The sequence below is a fragment of the Gossypium arboreum genome, chromosome 3 (assembly GCF_025698485.1).
Source record: "Gossypium arboreum isolate Shixiya-1 chromosome 3, ASM2569848v2, whole genome shotgun sequence".
NCBI classification, from domain to species: Eukaryota; Viridiplantae; Streptophyta; class Magnoliopsida; order Malvales; family Malvaceae; genus Gossypium; species Gossypium arboreum.
This window is the reverse complement of record NC_069072.1, coordinates 137,317,125-137,336,859: the sequence shown is the minus strand read 5'-3', so window position 1 is coordinate 137,336,859 and position 19,735 is coordinate 137,317,125. Positions and strand designations below refer to the sequence as shown.

General features: G+C 30.0%; 3 protein-coding genes across 6 annotated transcripts; 2 read left to right on the top strand and 1 right to left on the bottom strand.

Annotated features, from left to right (window-relative positions):
* Positions 1-1,285: 1,285 nt before the first annotated feature.
* On the top strand, positions 1,286-4,880 carry LOC108462562 (wall-associated receptor kinase-like 8). 2 transcript variants are annotated; one of them, XM_053026058.1, is made up of 5 exons: positions 1,286-2,172; positions 2,263-3,093; positions 3,183-3,359; positions 3,531-4,635; positions 4,722-4,880. In XM_053026058.1, exons 1-4 carry the CDS (start codon positions 1,470-1,472, stop codon positions 4,625-4,627), a joined length of 2,808 nt encoding a protein of 935 aa, XP_052882018.1. In that variant the 5' UTR covers positions 1,286-1,469; the 3' UTR covers positions 4,628-4,635; positions 4,722-4,880. The 2 variants fall into 2 exon arrangements, with proteins under 2 accessions (XP_052882018.1, XP_052882017.1); XM_053026057.1 differs by having other exon boundaries at positions 3,531-4,880.
* An 803-nt stretch (positions 4,881-5,683) lies between these two features.
* LOC108461639 (uncharacterized) lies at positions 5,684-8,827 on the bottom strand. 2 transcript variants are annotated; one of them, XM_017761540.2, is made up of 10 exons: positions 8,400-8,821; positions 8,092-8,251; positions 7,328-7,389; positions 7,050-7,209; positions 6,840-6,960; positions 6,639-6,720; positions 6,448-6,551; positions 6,275-6,353; positions 6,127-6,177; positions 5,684-6,047 (listed from the first exon to the last, which is right to left on the bottom strand). In XM_017761540.2, the coding sequence occupies exons 1-10, from the start codon at positions 8,700-8,702 to the stop codon at positions 5,964-5,966; spliced, it is 1,206 nt and encodes a 401-aa protein (XP_017617029.1). In that variant the 5' UTR covers positions 8,703-8,821; the 3' UTR covers positions 5,684-5,963. The 2 variants fall into 2 exon arrangements, with proteins under 2 accessions (XP_017617029.1, XP_052882019.1); XM_053026059.1 differs by having other exon boundaries at positions 5,684-6,177; positions 8,400-8,827.
* Positions 8,828-10,889: 2,062 nt separating this feature from the next.
* LOC108462876 (ras-related protein RABA5e-like) lies at positions 10,890-12,742 on the top strand. 2 transcript variants are annotated; one of them, XM_017762785.2, is made up of 3 exons: positions 10,890-11,412; positions 11,544-11,597; positions 12,278-12,742. In XM_017762785.2, the coding sequence occupies exons 1-3, from the start codon at positions 11,082-11,084 to the stop codon at positions 12,592-12,594; spliced, it is 702 nt and encodes a 233-aa protein (XP_017618274.1). In that variant the 5' UTR covers positions 10,890-11,081; the 3' UTR covers positions 12,595-12,742. The 2 variants fall into 2 exon arrangements, with proteins under 2 accessions (XP_017618274.1, XP_017618275.1); XM_017762786.2 differs by lacking the exon at positions 11,544-11,597 and having other exon boundaries at positions 10,906-11,412.
* The last annotated feature ends 6,993 nt before the right edge of the window (positions 12,743-19,735 follow it).

Here is a 19,735-nt window from a genome sequence, read left to right as displayed (position 1 = left end):
GACAAAATTAACTTTCTAAAACTATATTGCTTTGTTTTCAATCAATTATATTTTCACAATCTTTAATTCAAGCTCCATTTCAATCTGGAGACAACTTGTGTATTAGTCATAGAGTTGACCATTGACTAAAGAAAAATGAGAGATTAAAGAAAATTCAAGAGAGATGAGGAACTAAATATGTAGATAATTTTCATTTCCCTCTTCAATTTTACAAAAAAACATATTTTAGTTATTTATTTAACTTTTCATCTCTTTTATTCTTTCAATTTGTATTATTCATCAAATCATCTTCAAAATGAATGAAAAAATTAATGTGTTAGTAATTAATTAATTTTTATATTTTTTAATATTTTTTGAAGTTTTTAAATTAAAAATAATTAATTGATGATGTGGCATTCACATGACAATCCACGTGTTTGACACATCAACAAAATTAATAAACATTATTTTAGGATGATTTGATGAATAACACAAATTTAAAGGCTAAAAAAAGTGAAAACTTAAATAGAAAGCTAAAATGACTTTTTACGATACAAAATTGGAGGACCAAATAAATTATTATACCTTTTGATTTCTGAAGTATGTGACATGTTTTATAAAACTTATTTTCATAAAAATTATATAAATTTGAAAATTTATTTGTCGGGTCATTATTTGATTCTATTTGTGAAGTTAAGAAAATTTCACCATCATTTTATCAAATAATAATCATTCTACATTTGTATTATATTGATAAATTTTGACAAATTTATAATTTTGTGTTATTTTGATTTGTTGAATATGATTACTTTTTATTTTATATATTTTAAAATTGTATTGTTAAAATTGACTGAATATTAATTAATTTATGAATTACAGATTAAGTTATTGGTTCAAATAGACTTAAACACATAATTTTCTCTTTTACATATATAAAAATAAATTGTGATGTTAAAATTACATAGCTGTATTTTGGGGTTTAACTAAATTTTTATAATTTTAGAAGTTTAATGAGATTTTTATAAAAAAATTGATGAGTATAATTAACATTTTAGAAATTTTATAAGATTAATGAAATTTCCCAAAATTTTTAGAATAATTTAATTAAAATATTCCAAAATTTTAAAAATAAAATAAAATATTCCAAAATTTTGAGCTTGGCCACCTTTAAGGTTAGCCCTTGGCAGAAGGTCATTTACTTTAACCCTACCAGACTCAATGTTTTGTCGGTAAAAATTTAAGTCAATGGAAATATCTTTGAACCATGAATTTGCTTACACGAGGGAGGAACGTACCGAATGGGGCACGACTAGTGCATGCGTTAATGGTGTCAACGTAGAAAACGGAGAGTAACCTCGTCAGAGCTAAAAAATTTCTTTGAACGTAACCTTCAATTAGATCCACTCCAGTTTCCCCCCGACTATAATTATCGACTTATTGATCCAGCAAAATCTTCATTAACAACAGGTGGTGGGAGAAATTAAGAGAGAATGGACACTAGCTTGGTATTTTACTTCATCCTGCAGCTTTCGTGGCTAATCCGAGCAGCCAATTCTGATTGTCATGAGACATGTGGGAATGTTGCAATTCCGTTGCCATTTGGAATCAAAACTGGTTGCTATAACAATTCGTGGTTTAGAGTCACTTGCAACCAAACCGTTAATGGGCCAAAACCTTTCATCAGTCGCATCAATCTGGAGTTACTTGGTAAATTTCAACCGGTTGAAAACGCCGTATCCGTCAACAATCCGGTAAGTTACATAAATTGCGGTGATAAAGGAAACAATGGTACCACAGCTTCTTCAAGCGTGGACCTTACAGACAGTCCATTTTTCTTCTCAACTGAATACAACGTATTCGGGTCAGTAGGTTGCAGCAATATTGTATATCTCAATAATCAAGCTGCTGATGTAACCAGTGTCTGCCTTCAACGAAGATGTGGCGACCTGATTTCTAAATTAGGTGGCTGCCATGCCAGTATTTCTGATTATAATCTTGTTTCCTATACAACAAATATTACAGGTATAGAGTTCTCTAATCCTAGGAGCAATAGATGTACATCTGCTTTCATATTTGATTCTAGTCGGTTGAAATCATCAGATGTAGATCCTCAATTTCCCTACAATATAAGTATTAATACGACGCATGTTCCTGCAACGCTGATGTGGTATTCCGTCCTATGCAATTCGGAAGGTCAGCACTTACTATCATCTTGTCGCTAATGACTTCTCCGTTTATTAAAAATGTTATATATTAATTGGTGCTTTTGTTTTCGCTATGCAGCTGCGATATGCCAAAAATTAAAACCAGCTGACAATCCACCTCCTCCAGTTCAATCACCAACTATACCTTTAAATTACAAGTATGGATGCATTGAAAGATGTGGGAATATTGGTATTCCATTCCCATTGGGAATTGAAGTGGGATGTTACATGAATAACTGGTTCAGAGTAACTTGCAAAGAAACAATTGATGGGTCAAGGCCTTTCATAAGTAGCATCAATCTGCAATTATTGGATGTGTCATTTTCCGAACGCATAGTTCTCGTTAACAATTCGGTAGTTTATATCAATTGTCTCAGAGAAACTAATGTGGTTGGTGTCAACCTAACAGGCACCCCCTTTCTATTCTCACATGTCTTCAACAGATTTGTGTCTGTAGGTTGCGATAGTTTGGCGGCTTTTCTTCGTAGTCCAACGGATGATTATCCTATTGTTTGGTGTGCGCAACCACATTGTAACAACATGACTTCCGAAGCTATGTGCTCTGCAGATATTCCTCCGAATCTCAGTTCCTTTGCTGCAAAAGTGACACAGATTTATCCTAGTATTGAAAACAATAGATTATGTGGATCTGCTTTCATTGTTGATCAACGTTACCCTGATTCACTAGAGAGAATAATTCCAAACCGCAATGACACAAGTAAGCAGGCTCGGTCATACTTCCCCACAACACTGCTATGGGGCAGACATAAACGTGGGCTGTGTAAGTTGAGAGAAGGTTCAAACATCACGTGTCGCTCTGATGGTGCATACTGTTGGGCAAGCTTGAGCGAAACACATCTATGTGTTTGCCACTTGGATTCCTATGGTGATTCTGATGATGTATGCCAAGGTATTGTATTAATCATATGTTTTTGCACTTGACCTTTCCAAATAACATGCACAGATCTAACTCAATTTTATTCATTTTTTAAATGACAGAATTAGGCGAATGTGACTATTTAAAATATAAATACTGTCATATGCTTTGTTTGAATACTCAAGGAAACAATTGTTCCTCCTCATGTCCAGCCGGATATGAATACATATGCAAACCCATAAGTCCAAGTATCATGACAAAAGACCCTAAAAGATCTCAAATTTTGCCCATTATCGTAGGTATGCATTAAATTTACTTTCTTTTTACCAATTTGTTTTCGTTTAGTTAATGGTAATTCACTTATTGGCAGAAAGTATGAATCATATTAATATACCTATATATATATGCTTTGTGTTTTTATATATTTACTCTATATTGCAGTAATAAATAATGTCTTTCATACAATACAGGTTGCGGAGCTAGTATTGGGACAATATTTGTGCTACTTGGTGCATGGCAATCGCACAAACTTCTGCAAAGAAGAAACAATACCAAGCTGAAGCAGAAATACTTTAAAAGAAACGGAGGCTTACTACTGCAACAACAATTGTCCAACAATGAAGGTAAGGTTGAGAAAATTAAAGTTTTTACTTCAAAGGAGTTGGAAAAGGCGACGGATTATTATAACGAGAATCGAATTCTTGGTCAAGGCGGTCAAGGGACTGTTTATAAAGGAATTTTGACAGATGGCAACATTGTGGCTATTAAAAAGTCTAAATTGGTTGAAGAGAAGGTATTAGATGATAAGAAGCTTAAACAGTTCATTAATGAGGTGATAATTTTATCACAAATTAACCATAGAAATGTGGTTAAGCTTTTAGGATGTTGCCTAGAGACCAAAATCCCTTTGTTGGTGTATCAGTTCATCCCGAATGGGACACTATATGACCTCCTACATAGGCCAAATGAAGAGTTCCCATTGACTTGGGAAATACGTTTACGAATTGCAATTGAAATTGCAAATGCTTTATCCTACTTGCATTCAGCTGCTTCTGTCCCTATTTATCATCGAGACATCAAATCTAGCAACATACTATTGGATGATAAATACAAAGCAAAAGTGTCAGATTTCGGAACTTCAATATCAATTGCGCTTGAGCAAACTCATGTAACCACTCGAGTACAAGGAACTTTTGGATATTTGGATCCAGAATATTTTCGATCAAACCAATTCACAGAAAAGAGTGATGTGTATAGTTTTGGAGTTGTTCTTGTTGAACTTATAACAGGACAAAAACCCATCTCCTCAAGCGAATCAGAGGAAGTGGTGAGAAGCTTGGCAAACTTTTTTCTACTCTCAATGGAGGAGAATGCCTTACTCAACGTTGTTGATCCATTGGTAATGAATGCTAATGCAAAAGAAGAAATTGTAGCGGTGGCTAAGCTAGCAAAAAGATGCTTGTATCTCAATGGAAAGAAAAGACCTACAATGAAACAAGTTGCAATGGAACTACAAGCAAAGGGACAGCTCTCGAGTATCTCGCGGAATGGACAATTTCGAGTATAAGGAAAGCGGTATAACCATCTCTTAAAAGATTTATTTTACCTCTGAATCACTGTTCTTTCTTTTTTGGCTCTCATCATCTAATTTATTCTTACAGACTTGAGCATTGAAAAACGTCCCAAAACATAAACTTCAATGCAATTCACCTTGTGTTTGCAAGCCCCAAGGTGCCCAGATTCAACATGTAAATAGACTAGTATTTTACTCTCTTTTTTTTAACTTATATTTAAATATGATATTGATTTATATTTCTCAATATTTATTTGTTTTAAAAGTTGTTATTTTATTTTTGAAATTTATATTTAATATAAAGTACGGGGAGGTCAACTCTTTTTGAAAAAAATTCCGAAATATTTTCATTGAGAGCTGACAAACCTTTTAATAGGTTGATATTGTCCTTAATCAAAGATTTGACCTTCCGACTTTGCGAAGAGTCCAATTGATTGAAGAGACTAGTTCACATAGCAAAAGTGCATTTTCCAATCAAAATCATGCGTGACGCAGAGTTACTTGCCAAGTAAATGTGAGCTATATCAAGTGGTGGCATAAATCCTCACATTTACTTGGCAAGTGATTGTGTGCCACGCACAATCTTATGAGACGCTTATGTTATGTGAATCTATCACCTCAAACATATGTGCTCTCCACAAAGTCAAAAAACAAAACCTGAATGAAGATAATATAAACCCATTAAGCGGTCCATCGACTCTCAATAAATGACACTTTGAAAACTTCTCCGAAAAAAGTTGACCTCCCCTCAACAATAAATTTTTTCTATATATTCAAGGTATCCTCCAAGTCTGTTTTACCGTCCATAGAGACCAATTCTTTTACAGTTCGTAGTTGTCCCTCCTAACAATGTCATCTATGGTTCAAACCCAAGTCTCCCCTTGAAAATATAATGTGTCTTACTATTACACCCAACACTTGTTGGTAACAAAAATCAAATTATAATATAAGGGAAATATCCAATTATGCTAGTGTAAAATTTTCCGTAACTTAAGATTGTTACAAGACTAATAGTATAAAAGGTTAAGAAATAGTGTAAAATCACTTAAGTTTTATACCGGTATAAACGGATCTCTGCACTAAATTCTTTATTTTTTTTGGGTAAACTAAATCTTTTAATTTTTAAACAAAATAAACACCAAGAATGTGGATCAATGTTTATGATATAAACTATTAGCACATATAGATTAGAGTATGTGCTCCACTCCTATAACTTTTTGTACAAAATAAACATTAAAGTGGAAAACAAGATTACAAGTTTTAAAAAAAATTTATAAAAACTGGATAAATAACCTGAAATGATAAACAGCAGTCGCAGTGAAAATTAGAATCAAGGAACACGTTCCAGTACTCGCTGTAAAGCCTTTTTGATACCTTCTTGATCAAGGGATGTTGCCAGTTGAATCTCCTGAACCTGAACTCGAAATAAAATCTAAATTAAACACGAAAAAGCTCGACACAAAAAAACCGAAATGATCACATGACGGATTTACCTGTCTTCCCGCACGAGCTAGGAGGGTGAACATATTGTCACTAGGTGGTGCCTGCAACCAGATGATCGAACAATTAACGATGTTATATTGTCTGGACTTTCGTTTTTCTTAAAGTATACATGTATTGATCAAGAACAGAGTAACTTACATTTGAAAGCCAAAGCTGCAAATCTTGAGAAACTACCCGTTTTTCAAACCCTTGTCGACTAATTCGCACATCATTTATACTGGTTAAGAACATAAATATTACAGAAATGAAACAACATTAATGAAGATTTTGATTTTGTAAAAAACAACCCAATTAAGGATACGAAAGCATACCCGTCTTCCTGCAAAAGCTCTTTAAATATTGCGTCAAGCCCCGGAAGCGGTTCAATGGTACTACTATTGCTTGTAGTCAAGGAATCAGAATCAGCCGAACCTTCCTGAGAAGTTTAAATCCATTTATTCTCAATGGAATTGAAACTAAAATTCAAGTTGAAGATCATCAATTATAGGTTCAAATCACGAACCTGAGGGATCACTTTATCCAATGTTTCCAACAGTGGATCTTCCTCCAACTGTTTGATCGATAGAGTTAACCTCGACTTGCCCCTGCATAAAATCGCAACAATAACATATTCGAAGTATCCTTGGAATATCGTATTCTCTCATACACATGTCCGAATGTTCATTCGATAATGTAGTTAACACTAGAAGCTGAGCAAACTCACCGATCAATATTAACAAGCTTCACTCTAACATCATCCCCCTCAGTCAAGATGTCTCGAACATCTTGAACTAAATCCCAAGAAACCTCGGAGACATGAACTAGTCCGGTGAGATGATAAAGTCCTGCATCGAAATTATACAATAATAAAGTTCACAAAATGCAGAAATGGAATGGAAAAACGAGAGCTATACAAATCAAAGACCGAAAATACCATCTGGGAAGCGTAAGTGAACAAAGGCACCATAATCCTCAACAGAACCGACCTTTCCTTCAAAAACATCGCCTACATTAATTTGTGTAGAAAACTTTGTCCATACAGCTTCCTTTTCCGAGAATATCAATTTCCTGCTCTCTTCTTCTGCTTGGATTACCTAAAGTAATTAGATGAAGTACTTGAATTACTAAAATCGAAGGGATGTTTTATGAAATGAAAGAAGAACATTAACATTGCAAAGGTTAAAATTGAAATAAAAGACATAAAGTCATTACCTTCACTGAAAGAATTGAACCAACCAAACCTTTGGCAATCTGATGGATAGTTTTGTCGGGTTCTACATCATATGTTGTCATAAAAAAATGGTAATAGATTAGGTTTCAGTGCTATCATAAAAAGGACTGAAAATATAAAAAAAAAAGAAAATCTTGAGATATTCTTTGCATTTAAGTCCGTGCAGAAAGGCTAAGAAGGCAAAAGGACTGGAAATTACTTTATTTCATAGAAATTCAATCTTAAATCTATGCCAAGGTATAAAAGGTATTTGAACCTCGCGTTTAATTCAGTTAATTCATGTAATCACTCTTACAAGGAAACATTGAGTGGGATTTGAGCCCCTTCCCTATCCTAGATTAAGGCCTCATTTGTACAAACAAAAGATTTAATACTATAGAATCAAACTAATACAAAGCAGGATAAATAAAGAATTGAAAAAAAAACAAGACAAAACTCGCACGTGACATATGCATGCACATGACGGGACTCGAATCTAAGTACTTAAAACCAACAAGCATACAAATCACATGTTCAATTAAAGCATACAAATCAGTCTACTAAAACATCCCACCATATGATATTTTACTAGAAAGTAAGAACAAGCATTTCTCAATTCCATAATCCACATTTGCAAGTATGCAATTTACCCTTTTCCTATGTTACTTAACCTACATTCAAAATGTCAAAAAGACTGGGAAATTTGAGACTTCAAATTTCAAAATACATAACCAAATTGAGAGCAAATCAACAATAAAAACAGTACCTTTACAAGAATGTGAAGGACTCAATTGAGGAAAAGGAAGGAAACCCACAAGAGAATAAAAGCGAACCAGCAAACCACCACCATTAAATCCTTCAACTCTACCTCCATAGATGAACCCACTGTGCAAATATGCCCTAGCTGCCTTCCAATCAGCAGACCTCTACTTCTTTGCAGGAACTAAGTATTAGATTGTATATACAACGTATTAAAGCACTGAACTTGAACAACCAAAAAAATACATCCCCCATTATCATAAGTTGAATAAAAATGAAAAACTCATTAAAGAAAAGGGGAAAAACAAAACACACCCGTGCTGGTGCTGGTGCTGGTGCTGGTTTAATCTCATCAGTGGATACAGAGTTGTCAAGAATAGCAGTAACAGCAGCTTCAGCTTGTTGGGAGTTATCAGTCTTGGGATTAGCTGAAGCAGATGAAGCAGAGACTTTAAGATTATATAATGATGACGATGAAGGTTTTTTGAGAAGGGAAGGTTTGGAGTATAAAGTGGAGAGCTTTGCGTGGTTTAAGAAACAAGATAATGAGGAAACATCGGGATTGAAGAGCTGGGAAAGGAAAGAAACTGAGCCTAGTGTTGCAGTGGATACAGGCATTGTGGGAAAAAGGTGGTAAGGGAAATATGGGTTGGAGAAGAAGATTGGATGATGATTTTTGTATATTTGATTCAAGTTGGGAAGGTGTGTCTGGTCAGTTTTTAGAAAGCTATGTGTCATTTCTATGCCCACACATCTATTTACCTCTCAAAATCTATTTGTTTTTACCATTGGTCCCCCCTCTTTGATCATGCCATGTTTGGCTACCTCAATTCCCATTGCACCATTCATTGTACTTGTTACTGGTTTTGATATGACTTGAATTTTTTGCCCTTTTAGTAAGGTTTTACTTGTTCGTTTAATTCGTACATGTTTATAATCTTTGAATTTTGAATAAAATTAAATTTTAAAATTTTAATATTATTCAACCTTAAATTTTGAGTTTAATTTGACTTGTTTTTAAAATATTTATTTATTTTAAACTTAAAATTACACTAAAATATTTTTAAAAATTAATAAACTCGAAATGATATAGAAAAATAGACATATTTAAAGGTTGAGATATTTATCTAACTCCAAAGGTTTGTAGGAAAATTAAAAGAATTTAAGCATAAATATTAAGCCCGAAAAATATGTTTGGGCAAAAAAATTTAATTCCATCTAAAATATAGGTGAAGATCAAAGTTTAATCCTGGGTCAGTTTATTTTCTAAGTTTATAATATAATATATTATATTAATTTTATATATTATATAATTTATAAGTTGTCATGTGTAATCATTGAATTGATCATCACTGTCACGTCAACACAAACTAACGGTGTTAGTATTAAAGTATTAACCAGGAGACGGAATATAAATTCAACTACCACTCTTATAGCTCGATTGGCATGTGCATTATTGTCAATATAGGAGAATATGAATTTAAGTGCACTAAAGTGCATTATCCTCTTATTTATGGGTTGGAGAGGGATTATAGGTAGACATAATGTCTAGAACGACTTATAGCTCCTTCCCAACTCATAAATAGGAGGATAATATGTTTCAGCACACTCGAACCGACGTACTCCTACATTGACAATAATACCCGTATCAATCGAGCTAAAACTCAATCAATAAATATTAATAGATTCTAAAATTGAAAAAAAAATGTGCATTGATGCTAAATTGATTAGGCTTTATAAGATTTGGTTGGCAAGGTAAATTGGTAATGGTTAAGACATGTGGGGAGGTTTGTTCTCTTTCAATCTCATTCAATTCTAAAGTGAATGCTTTGCTTGGATTTTATAGCGACGCGCGTCTCAACGGCCATTTTTTCTCACATCCGTTACAATTTTCTCAAGGAAAGCTTTATTTTCCCCCACGCGCTTCATCTTTCCACTTGCGGTGCCCATTAATGTTTACATCATTTTCTATTCTTCAAATCTATATATGCCATAAATTATTATATTCATACAAACATTAAGAAACAAAAATTGTGGAGATTTTTCATTTTCATTTAAATATTTCTATATATTTAGAAAATTTACGAATTGTTCTTATATTTAATTTACATCAAAATAAGCACATTTTATTTTTTGATAGAACTTTTAATAATAAAATTAGCATTTAATATTTATTTCTTTTGTTATTTTAATCTTCATCCTTCAAATTTTAGTCTATTTTTTTTCTTTGGACAAATAGTTGATTAAATTGTTACTGACGTGACAGTTTGCATGAAAATTCACGTGTACTTCATTACTAACGTAGATAATTGAAACTTTTATTAATTTTATGTATTTTTTTGAATTTTTATTAAGTATACACAAATTGTTACGTGGGTTATCACATCGTTATCATTAAAATTTTTGCATTTCAATCAATTTTTTTACCCAAAGAGAAATAATTCAACTAAAATTTGAAGGTTGAGGATCGAAGTGATCCAAAAAATAATAATAATAGGGCCATAATGACAAAGAAAAGTAAACCATACAGGATAAACAAGTTCGTTTAAAATATGAAAAACTTAACATAATTTTAACTGTATTAATCATTGGACTTACATTTTAAATCTAAAAATAAATAAAATTAATATTCAATAAATAAAAATAAGAATTAAATTTTAAAATGTATGAAAAGAGGAGGGACTTAAAAGGAAGAAACTATTGGTAAAATATGTATAAATGTACTAAAAAGTATTAATGTGATGGAAAAATTGAAAATTATGAAAAGAGTTTATTTTCAAAATTAAAAAAAAAAAACATAACAAGCGCGTGGGCTTAGTAATTAACTCCCCATTACAGAACCAGGTCCACCGTTGGTTTCTGCAACTTTCTCCTCTTCCTTCTTCCCTCCCCTGTTTACTTTTACGTTAAATCCTATTTCATTCATTTTCCCACCACCCAAACAATCCCAAAGAGAAAAAAAGGAACCACCCATAGCCAGAAAACAAGCCAAAAAAAATGTCAGACGATGAAACAGTGGAAGAGTACTTATTCAAAATAGTGATAATAGGAGATTCAGCCGTCGGTAAATCCAACCTCCTTTCTCGATTCGCACGAAACGAGTTCAACGCTCACTCCAAAGCAACCATTGGAGTTGAGTTTCAAACCCAGAGCGTTGAAATCGATGGAAAAGAAGTTAAAGCTCAGATTTGGGACACCGCGGGCCAAGAACGTTTCCGGGCTGTAACATCGGCTTATTACAGGGGTGCTTTCGGTGCTTTGTTGGTTTATGATATTAGCCGAAGAGCTACGTTCGATAACGTTGCTCGGTGGCTTGATGAGCTTAACTGTAAGTTCTTCTTTCTTCTTCTTGCTCTTGTTCTGGTTTTTGGGTTACTGAGAAAGTTTTTTTTTTTTTTTTCCTTGTTGGCTTTATGCTCGGAATTGCATGGTTGGGATTTCGACCTCTTGAAACAATAGTATCCGATTTTCATTTGTTTGCTTTCCTGTTGAAGTACAATCAGAAAACCAAGGGTAATAATGCATTTAGATTCTTAACTAAATTTACATAAATATTATTGTTAATGCAGAGATATGAATTCTAAAACATACTATATTCCATAAATTGGATAGAAGTTATAAACAATTTTAGATATTATACTAAAAAAATAAATATAATCAGAATTTATAATAAAATTATTTTTAAAAAATAATAATATTGTACACTATCTTCGTTTCTACCATGTACCAAGTAAAGTTTGAGTCAAGTTAAAAGTACAGTTCTAAATATTAATATTGAATTTTGTACTTGTGTATTTTTTATTTTCGATTAAAATGTCACAGAGAAAATAAAATTATAAAAGATCAAATTACACAATGTATAAATATTGATGATTAATTTTTTGAAATCAAAATTAAATTGATATAATGTATAAATATTGAGGATTAAAATTGCTATTATGTTAATTTAAAACTATTTTTGTTAGTCATTTAATAATTGGTGATAAAAGAAGGAGATAAAATCGAATAGTCCAGTGACTATTTTATAATTTTTCATAATTGAGTGGCATAAAAAATACCAATAATTAGATGAATATTTACCCAATTTTTTATTTGTAACCTTTGTAATTTTATTGCTACTGATAACATATGCCATGCTTCTTTTAGATTTTATACGTTATTTCACATTGTTTATCACGAATCAAAATTTGCAGCACATTCGGATACAACAGTGGCAAGGATGCTGGTAGGGAACAAATGCGATTTGGAAAACACACGGGAAGTGAGCTTAGACGAAGGTAAAAGCTTGGCAGAATCCGAAGGGTTGTTCTTCATCGAGACGTCTGCGCTCGATTCGACCAATGTCTGGACTGCGTTCGAGATCGTTATCCGAGAGATCTATAACAATGTGAGCCGAAAAGTTTTGAGTTCGGATTCGTACAAAGCCGAGTTAAGTGTCAACAGGGTAAGCCTAGTGAATGATGATGAGTTGAAGCAATCTAAGACCAAGTACGCATGTTGTTCTTCATAGTTTTATGTTTCTTTCCATTGCAATATCAAAAGGGTTTTCTAAGATTACTGTCTTTTTGCCTTGCATTAACCTTGTTATATAATGAATTTTGAAAACTTTTGGTTTTGAATAACTAAAAGTATCATGGAGGCCCTGTTCAAGAGTCAAATTATATTTTGCTCCTTCTACTTAAAAAATAGATAAATTAGTTCTTATATGTTAGATCAAAAGAATAAATTGGTCCTTTTTGTTAAAAACTTCATACATTTGTACTCTTAAAAATTGGTGTGGCTGACAGAATAATCAAACAGTGGCGTGTGTAAATTATATATTTTGAGGGGACCGGAATTAAATTATATATTTTTATGATAATAAAAATATAATTTCATCATTTTAATAACCTATATTTTTATAATTTTTAGAGCATTAAATCAAATTTTTATTATTTTAGGGGGCCAAAGTGTAATTTACCATTACTAATTTAAAATTTTATAAATTATAAATAGTCCAAAATAACCTTTTTTTCCATTTTAAGGGGATTGGGGCCCTGTCAACCTCCCTAAATCAGCCCCTAAGCACGTGGCATGCCACGTACACCACAGGCTGATGTACAAAGCTCAGTTTTTAACAGAAAAATGGATAGGTTTTTTAACAAAAAGTCCATATTACTCTTTGATCTAATATACAATTATCAATTTACTTAATTTTTAAATAGAGGTGACAAAATGTAATCTAACTTTTAATATAGATGCTTCCATTATACTTTTACTGCAACAAAACCTAATATAACTGAACGAAGGTATGAGGACCATATATTCATAAAATTAATTACTTTCTTACGTGGAAGGAACATCCACTGTCAAGATTATTTTTAAATTTTTATGTTTTTTATATTTAAAAACTTTTATATGTTACATTTTGATAAATATTAAATTTATATAAAATTTTAATTTAATATATAATTCGATATATAAATTTTGAGTTAGTGTAATTATACATTAAATTTGAATTATGGATCATATATATACATAAAATTTTAACTTTGATTCAAATTGTACACATTTAAAAAAATGAATACATACATTTATTTTTATATTATTGTATGCATTTATTTTTATACATATAGTATATTAACGTAAAATGGTAGTAATTTGATAATAATGTTAGTGATTTGTGAATATTAAATCCAATTAAAATTCTAATATTAAATTCAATTAAAATTCTATGTATAAAATTACATAAAATCAAACTTTATATATGACATTGCATATTGAATCAAAGTTTATGTATAATTTTAATATTTATCCCTATTTGATTTGTTTTTAGATTAAATGAACTTTCTTTATTGAGTTTGTTATATTTTACATACTCACAAATTGAACGAAAATGAGGTAAAGGGTACATTGAAAGTTTATACATTGGGATATAGTTAATAAATCATATCAATGGTTTTTACCTAAATATCAAATCTGCTCATATAAAATTATTTTTAGACGGTATGATGGATAATCACATTTATATTATACTTAAATAGTAACAATTAGTGTGAGGTGTAATGGTACAATATTGTTAAGAGAGATAGTTACGAATCTTGAACATAGATCATAAAATGCAGATGAAGTATATAAAAAAAATTAACAAATTAGTCGATTGAGTTTTAACTCGATTGACATGGGCATTGTTATCAATACAGGAGGACATGGATTTGAGTGCGTTGAAGCGCATTATTCTCTTATTTATAAGTTGAAGAGGGGTTATGAATAGTTTTAGACATTATTTTTAAAAAAAATTAATGTAATCAAAATTTATAATAAAATTATTAAAGAAAATAGTCGACAAATTTTGTTGTGCGGCGCTCTCAGGTGGTTTGCACTTGTTTGGGTGTTGAGATGCTACATGGGCAGAGGCCTATGCTGTTCGAATGGGCTTGACTTTGCTTAAGAGATGGACTTCATTAAGATTATTGTTGAGACTGAATTTATTTTTGTTGTTTCTAGATTCTCAAATGTTAATCTAGGCTTAACACATTTGTGTCTTTTTGTTAATGAGGTTAGCTCTTTACATTTTTGTTATGTTCTTAGATTGGCTAATAGTGTAGCTGATAGCATTAGCCATATGAGCTTAATTAGTGTATATTAGACACGATTTGGTATGGACAACTCTCACCGACTATATGATCTTGTAATTGCTTTTTTTAAAAAAAAAACACAAAAACAATACGGAAACAAACAAACAAAAATCAAGCAAACAACGATAAACATTGTATGTACAAATAGGGGTGTGATGAAGCCGAGCCGAGCCTAAATACTATTAAACTCAATCAAACATCTATTTTTAAGCTTGAACTTGGCTCGACAATTAAACTTAGAGTTAATAATACATATTAAGGGCAATAACATAATTTAATAATATAAAATATGAAAAGTTCAATAAGGTTTGCGATCCGTTTGAGTGAAGTACTATTAAGCTCCAATTTAGCTAAATTATAGCTCAAGCTCAACTCGATAATTATCGAATTGAATTCAATTTTTATTTTTTCAAAATCAACTTAATTTTCAAATGTTTCATTTACACACTTAAGTACAACAATTCAGAATGGAAGTATTCAATGCCAAATTTTTACTAGATCATAGTCATTCAAACTAAAGTGTCTTCCGATGGATTAATAATGCTTGAATATATTGAAGGAATTCAATGTATATACTCACTTTCTACTTATTTTAATAATTTTTATAATTTATATTTCAATAATTTCGTCATCATATTTTAGATTTTATTATTTTACATCGAATTTTGAGTAAATGAAAAGATCTAAATATATGTAAAATAGCATTGTATTAATGATCTAATCGTCGATTTGTTAAAATATGTATAAAAAAATATTCAAAATTGATTTCTTATTGCATGGGAAAAGGCCCGTGGGTTTGACCCAAACTCTTATTGATATTAGGCCCATCAGCAACATAGACACAAACATTTTAATTTTTTTGAAAAATTTTATCATAAGCTTTGATTATATCTGTGTTTTCTAATACAATGCCTAGAATAACTTATAACTCCTCCTTAATCTGTAAATATGAGGATGATGCACTTCAACATACTCGAATCTATATCCTTCTGCCATTAACAATAATATTCATGCCAATCGAATTAAGATTCAACCACAAACATATTAATTTTTAATCACTTAAAGTATTTAGATTGGAGTTAAAAAAGAAAAAAACTCTATTTTTAAAATAAACTAGAATGAAAATTTTGAATGAGCTAATAAAATTCTATTAATATTATCTTATTTTAGTATTAAAAATTATTTATATATATTTTTATAATTAAATTTTAAAAATTATTAATCAAGTAGTAATTTGAGTTAACTTTTATAAGACTACCATGACCATAAGCAACAATGAGAAAAGTGTCCAATGCTACCATGGTTGTAACGTAAGGGTTATATATATCTTGGTCGCACGCATTCTCTTTAATTATTCACATTTTAAATATTACCATTTTTTCGTAAGCTTGCAAGAAATTATCTCCATTAATTGAGGTACTCTCACTTCATGAATCCACAATTTTCTCTACAAAGTTGAGAAACAAAACTTTGACACAGGGACAATACCTTCTGTTGAGAGATCTGTCAGCTCCGAAGTACAAGACACTTTAAAAACTTTTTCCAAGTAAGAATCCGACCTTTCTTCAGGGCTGAAGTATTGAGACTTTAAAGACATAAGTTTGAATCTCACTCTCTAAAAATTATATATGAATTAATTAATTTAATTTAATTTAATTTAATTCTATTATTCAATTTAATGCTTATAATAGTTAATTTTGATTAAAACTATGAATACAGTGAATAGTAATTAGAGATTAAAAAACCCAAACTCAATAAATTCCAGCTTGACCCAATAAGATTCTTTTTTTCTCACTTTTGAGTTCAGTTTTGGGATTATACTAATCAATAATTAATTAAAGTAAATGGGCTGCTATTTTGGATTCAAATTTTTTAAAGCTTGAATTTTTATTCTTATTTTTCAAAAGAAGAAATCTGTAGAATTGGGTATATCTTAAGGATTAAGTCGAATTCAATTTTAAGCTACTTAAATTAAATTAAATTTGAAATCATATTAAAATTCAGACCAATGTGGTAATAATCTGTTCTGTCTGGTCTAGTGGTCCCAAACGAATATTCTGATGGAAAGTGCAAACCAACTTCTTTTTCACTTTAATCATCATCATTAGGCTTGGATTATTACAAATTAAACAGCCACTTAATCCACGTCTTTTTTTAAATTTTAAATTTAATGAATAAAGCTTCCTTTTAATATTGGACAAAAGAAAAGTTGTCTAAGGGTTGTAGCATTCCAAGGCCAAATCAACTAATTACGTGATTAAAGTCAAAATCCCTAATTAATTAAGATCTCCCATTGTTTATATTATCATGGTGGCTTTAAACACAAGATAATTATAAACATTTAAGATTAATATACTATTTGGTACCTATATTTAATTTCAATATTCAATTTGGTACTTTTGTTCTTTTTTTCCTAATTTGGCACTTAAATTTGGCTTCCATATTCAATTTGGTACCTTAACTAAACAACATCATGTGGCCTAATAAATATTTGATACGTGCGCTCTAGTAAAAAAGACATAGGTACTTAATTGAGATAAAAAAATCAAATACCAAATTGAATATTAAAATCAAACTTAAATACTTATATGAGACAATATGTGTGCATGTGCGTATCAAAGAGATCTTGGTAGTATTGGTAAAGGATGAGATAGTGAGATCTTACCACTCAAATTATTTTGTGTTTAAATTTTACCATGTGGAAATTCTGTCTAGATTTATTTTGGTCTAAATTTGGATATAATCTAATTTTCAATCAATTGTGCATTTTATATTAAGTCGATTGTAGTTTTAATTGATCAAATATTTATTACTTGTAAATTTTACTCATAAACTCAAAAAAATGAAAATAAATTTAAATCAATATAATATAAAAAGGATATAAACACATCAAAATTTATATAGCATAACATATTAAATTTTTATATAATTATAATCATGTCTAAATATGCTCTCGGTCCATGTATTAATTCAAACATTTAAAATTTGGTCCATTTTTCTTTTCAATCAATAATTGAAATACAATCAAAGGGCTTCTGTCAAACTAAATTATGTGAGATTTTAAATTATAAAAAATGTTCATATAAAATAAAAAAATTGAATTTGTAATTTAAAATACTTTAGCACTATTTTATAGGAATATAGTGAAATTTTATATTTGCTTACATGATTTTCACACAATTTTAAATTAATGATGTCAGCATATTTTTATTTAATCTTTTATATATTTCAATTTAACGATGATATTATCGATTAAATAATTAAATCGAATAATAATAGATTAAAAGTTTTAAATTAAAAATACTTTTTTTTTTGAGAATAAGTTCTATTGTTGTAATATTATTTTTGAAGTGTTACAGTATAAAAAATCAAAATATAATACAATATATGTCCGAATAATTATAAGTATTAAATTATTACAATACAAATAAATTGTTCGAGTAACTATAAAGTAAAATCAAACTATTATAACACAAACGGACTAAGAACCAATACAATTCAAACTAAAGCAGATGAATTGAACTAAAATCCACACATGAGTAGAATCAAACTATTACAATATTAAAGAATTAAGAACTGATATGATCTAGACTAAAGTTGATGAATTGGATTAATTGGACTAAAACCCGCACATAGTAAATGATAGGACTTGAAGACCCACACATATAATTAGGTATGGTGAGTCATGAATCTAGACTAAAATTCACAAATGGCAATCACATAGGGCTAAGCAAAAAAAATTGGAAACCAACCCAAATTAAAGTGTTTGGACTGTTTATAAAAAGCAAGTTTAAAAATCACGTTTACTTGAAACCGAACTAAATTCTATTTTTATTTAATATATAATTAAAATTAATTATTTATGATATGAAAATAAATCTTTTATATTTAAAATAGTGAAAATAATTTAAAAATTTTAGATAAATTATTATTTTTTAGAAATATTTATGATTTTAAATTTTTGTCAAATAATATTAAAAAACTATAAAAATAAAATTTTTTTAATTATCTCATTATTGGTTCTGATCATATTTGTTATTTTTTTATAAAATGACTAGAATCAGAGGCGAATCTAAGGGGGCTAGCAGTGCCCGACCCCTTAAAATAGGAAATTACTATTTAAGCCCTCAAATTTTTTTAAAAATTTAAATTAGTAAAAGTAAAATTATATTTTGGCACCTAAAATTATAAAATTTAATTTAATTCTTTAAAAACTATAAAATATAGATTATAAAAATTAAAATTTCATTCGCCCTCTAAAAATTGTTCGACTTTGCCCTTGACTAGAACTATACATAAAAAATAATAATACGTTTTAATATACTTAAATTTACGTCTTCTAATAATAACAACACTTATATAAAATAAATTAAAACTCAACCAATAATAAAAGCTAATAATAACAAAAATACAAACACGTACATATACATCGATTATCGAAACTAATTTGTATGGATTACTGAGAGCCGCAAAAGCAAAGATCAAAAGTCGGTGAACACTGAACGAGGAATATGGATCAATTACCATACAAATAAGTTAAAACTTTTCTCTAGCTAGTTATTATTATAATAATTATTTTTTTGGTCTTGATGCCTAACTAAGGGGTACGTTACAACTTCTCATTTTTTTATATTTAAATTATACCTCAACATGTTTTGGAGAAAATAGAGTAGATAGATAATGATTGTTTATGTTTAGTTAACGACGGTGATAGGGAAGAGGTAGATTCTTTGTATGTGTTTTTTTCTCTTTAAAAAACTAGAGTCACGCATGATTAAATAGTGAAGTTGTGGGAGGAGACTATTCCACCAATTTGCATTACAATTTAAAGGAATTCATGCATACAAATAATAATTTATTTTAAAGGAATTAATGAGCATGAACCATATAAAGAAAATATGATTATCGTATCCTATAATTAAGGTATGGGGTTTTTCTTTTTCCATGATTGGAACTTAAGTGTTAAGGTTCCTAGAATGTTTCTAGTTTTTAATCATATATATGTGAATGAATGTGAGAAAGTATTTTCCTTGG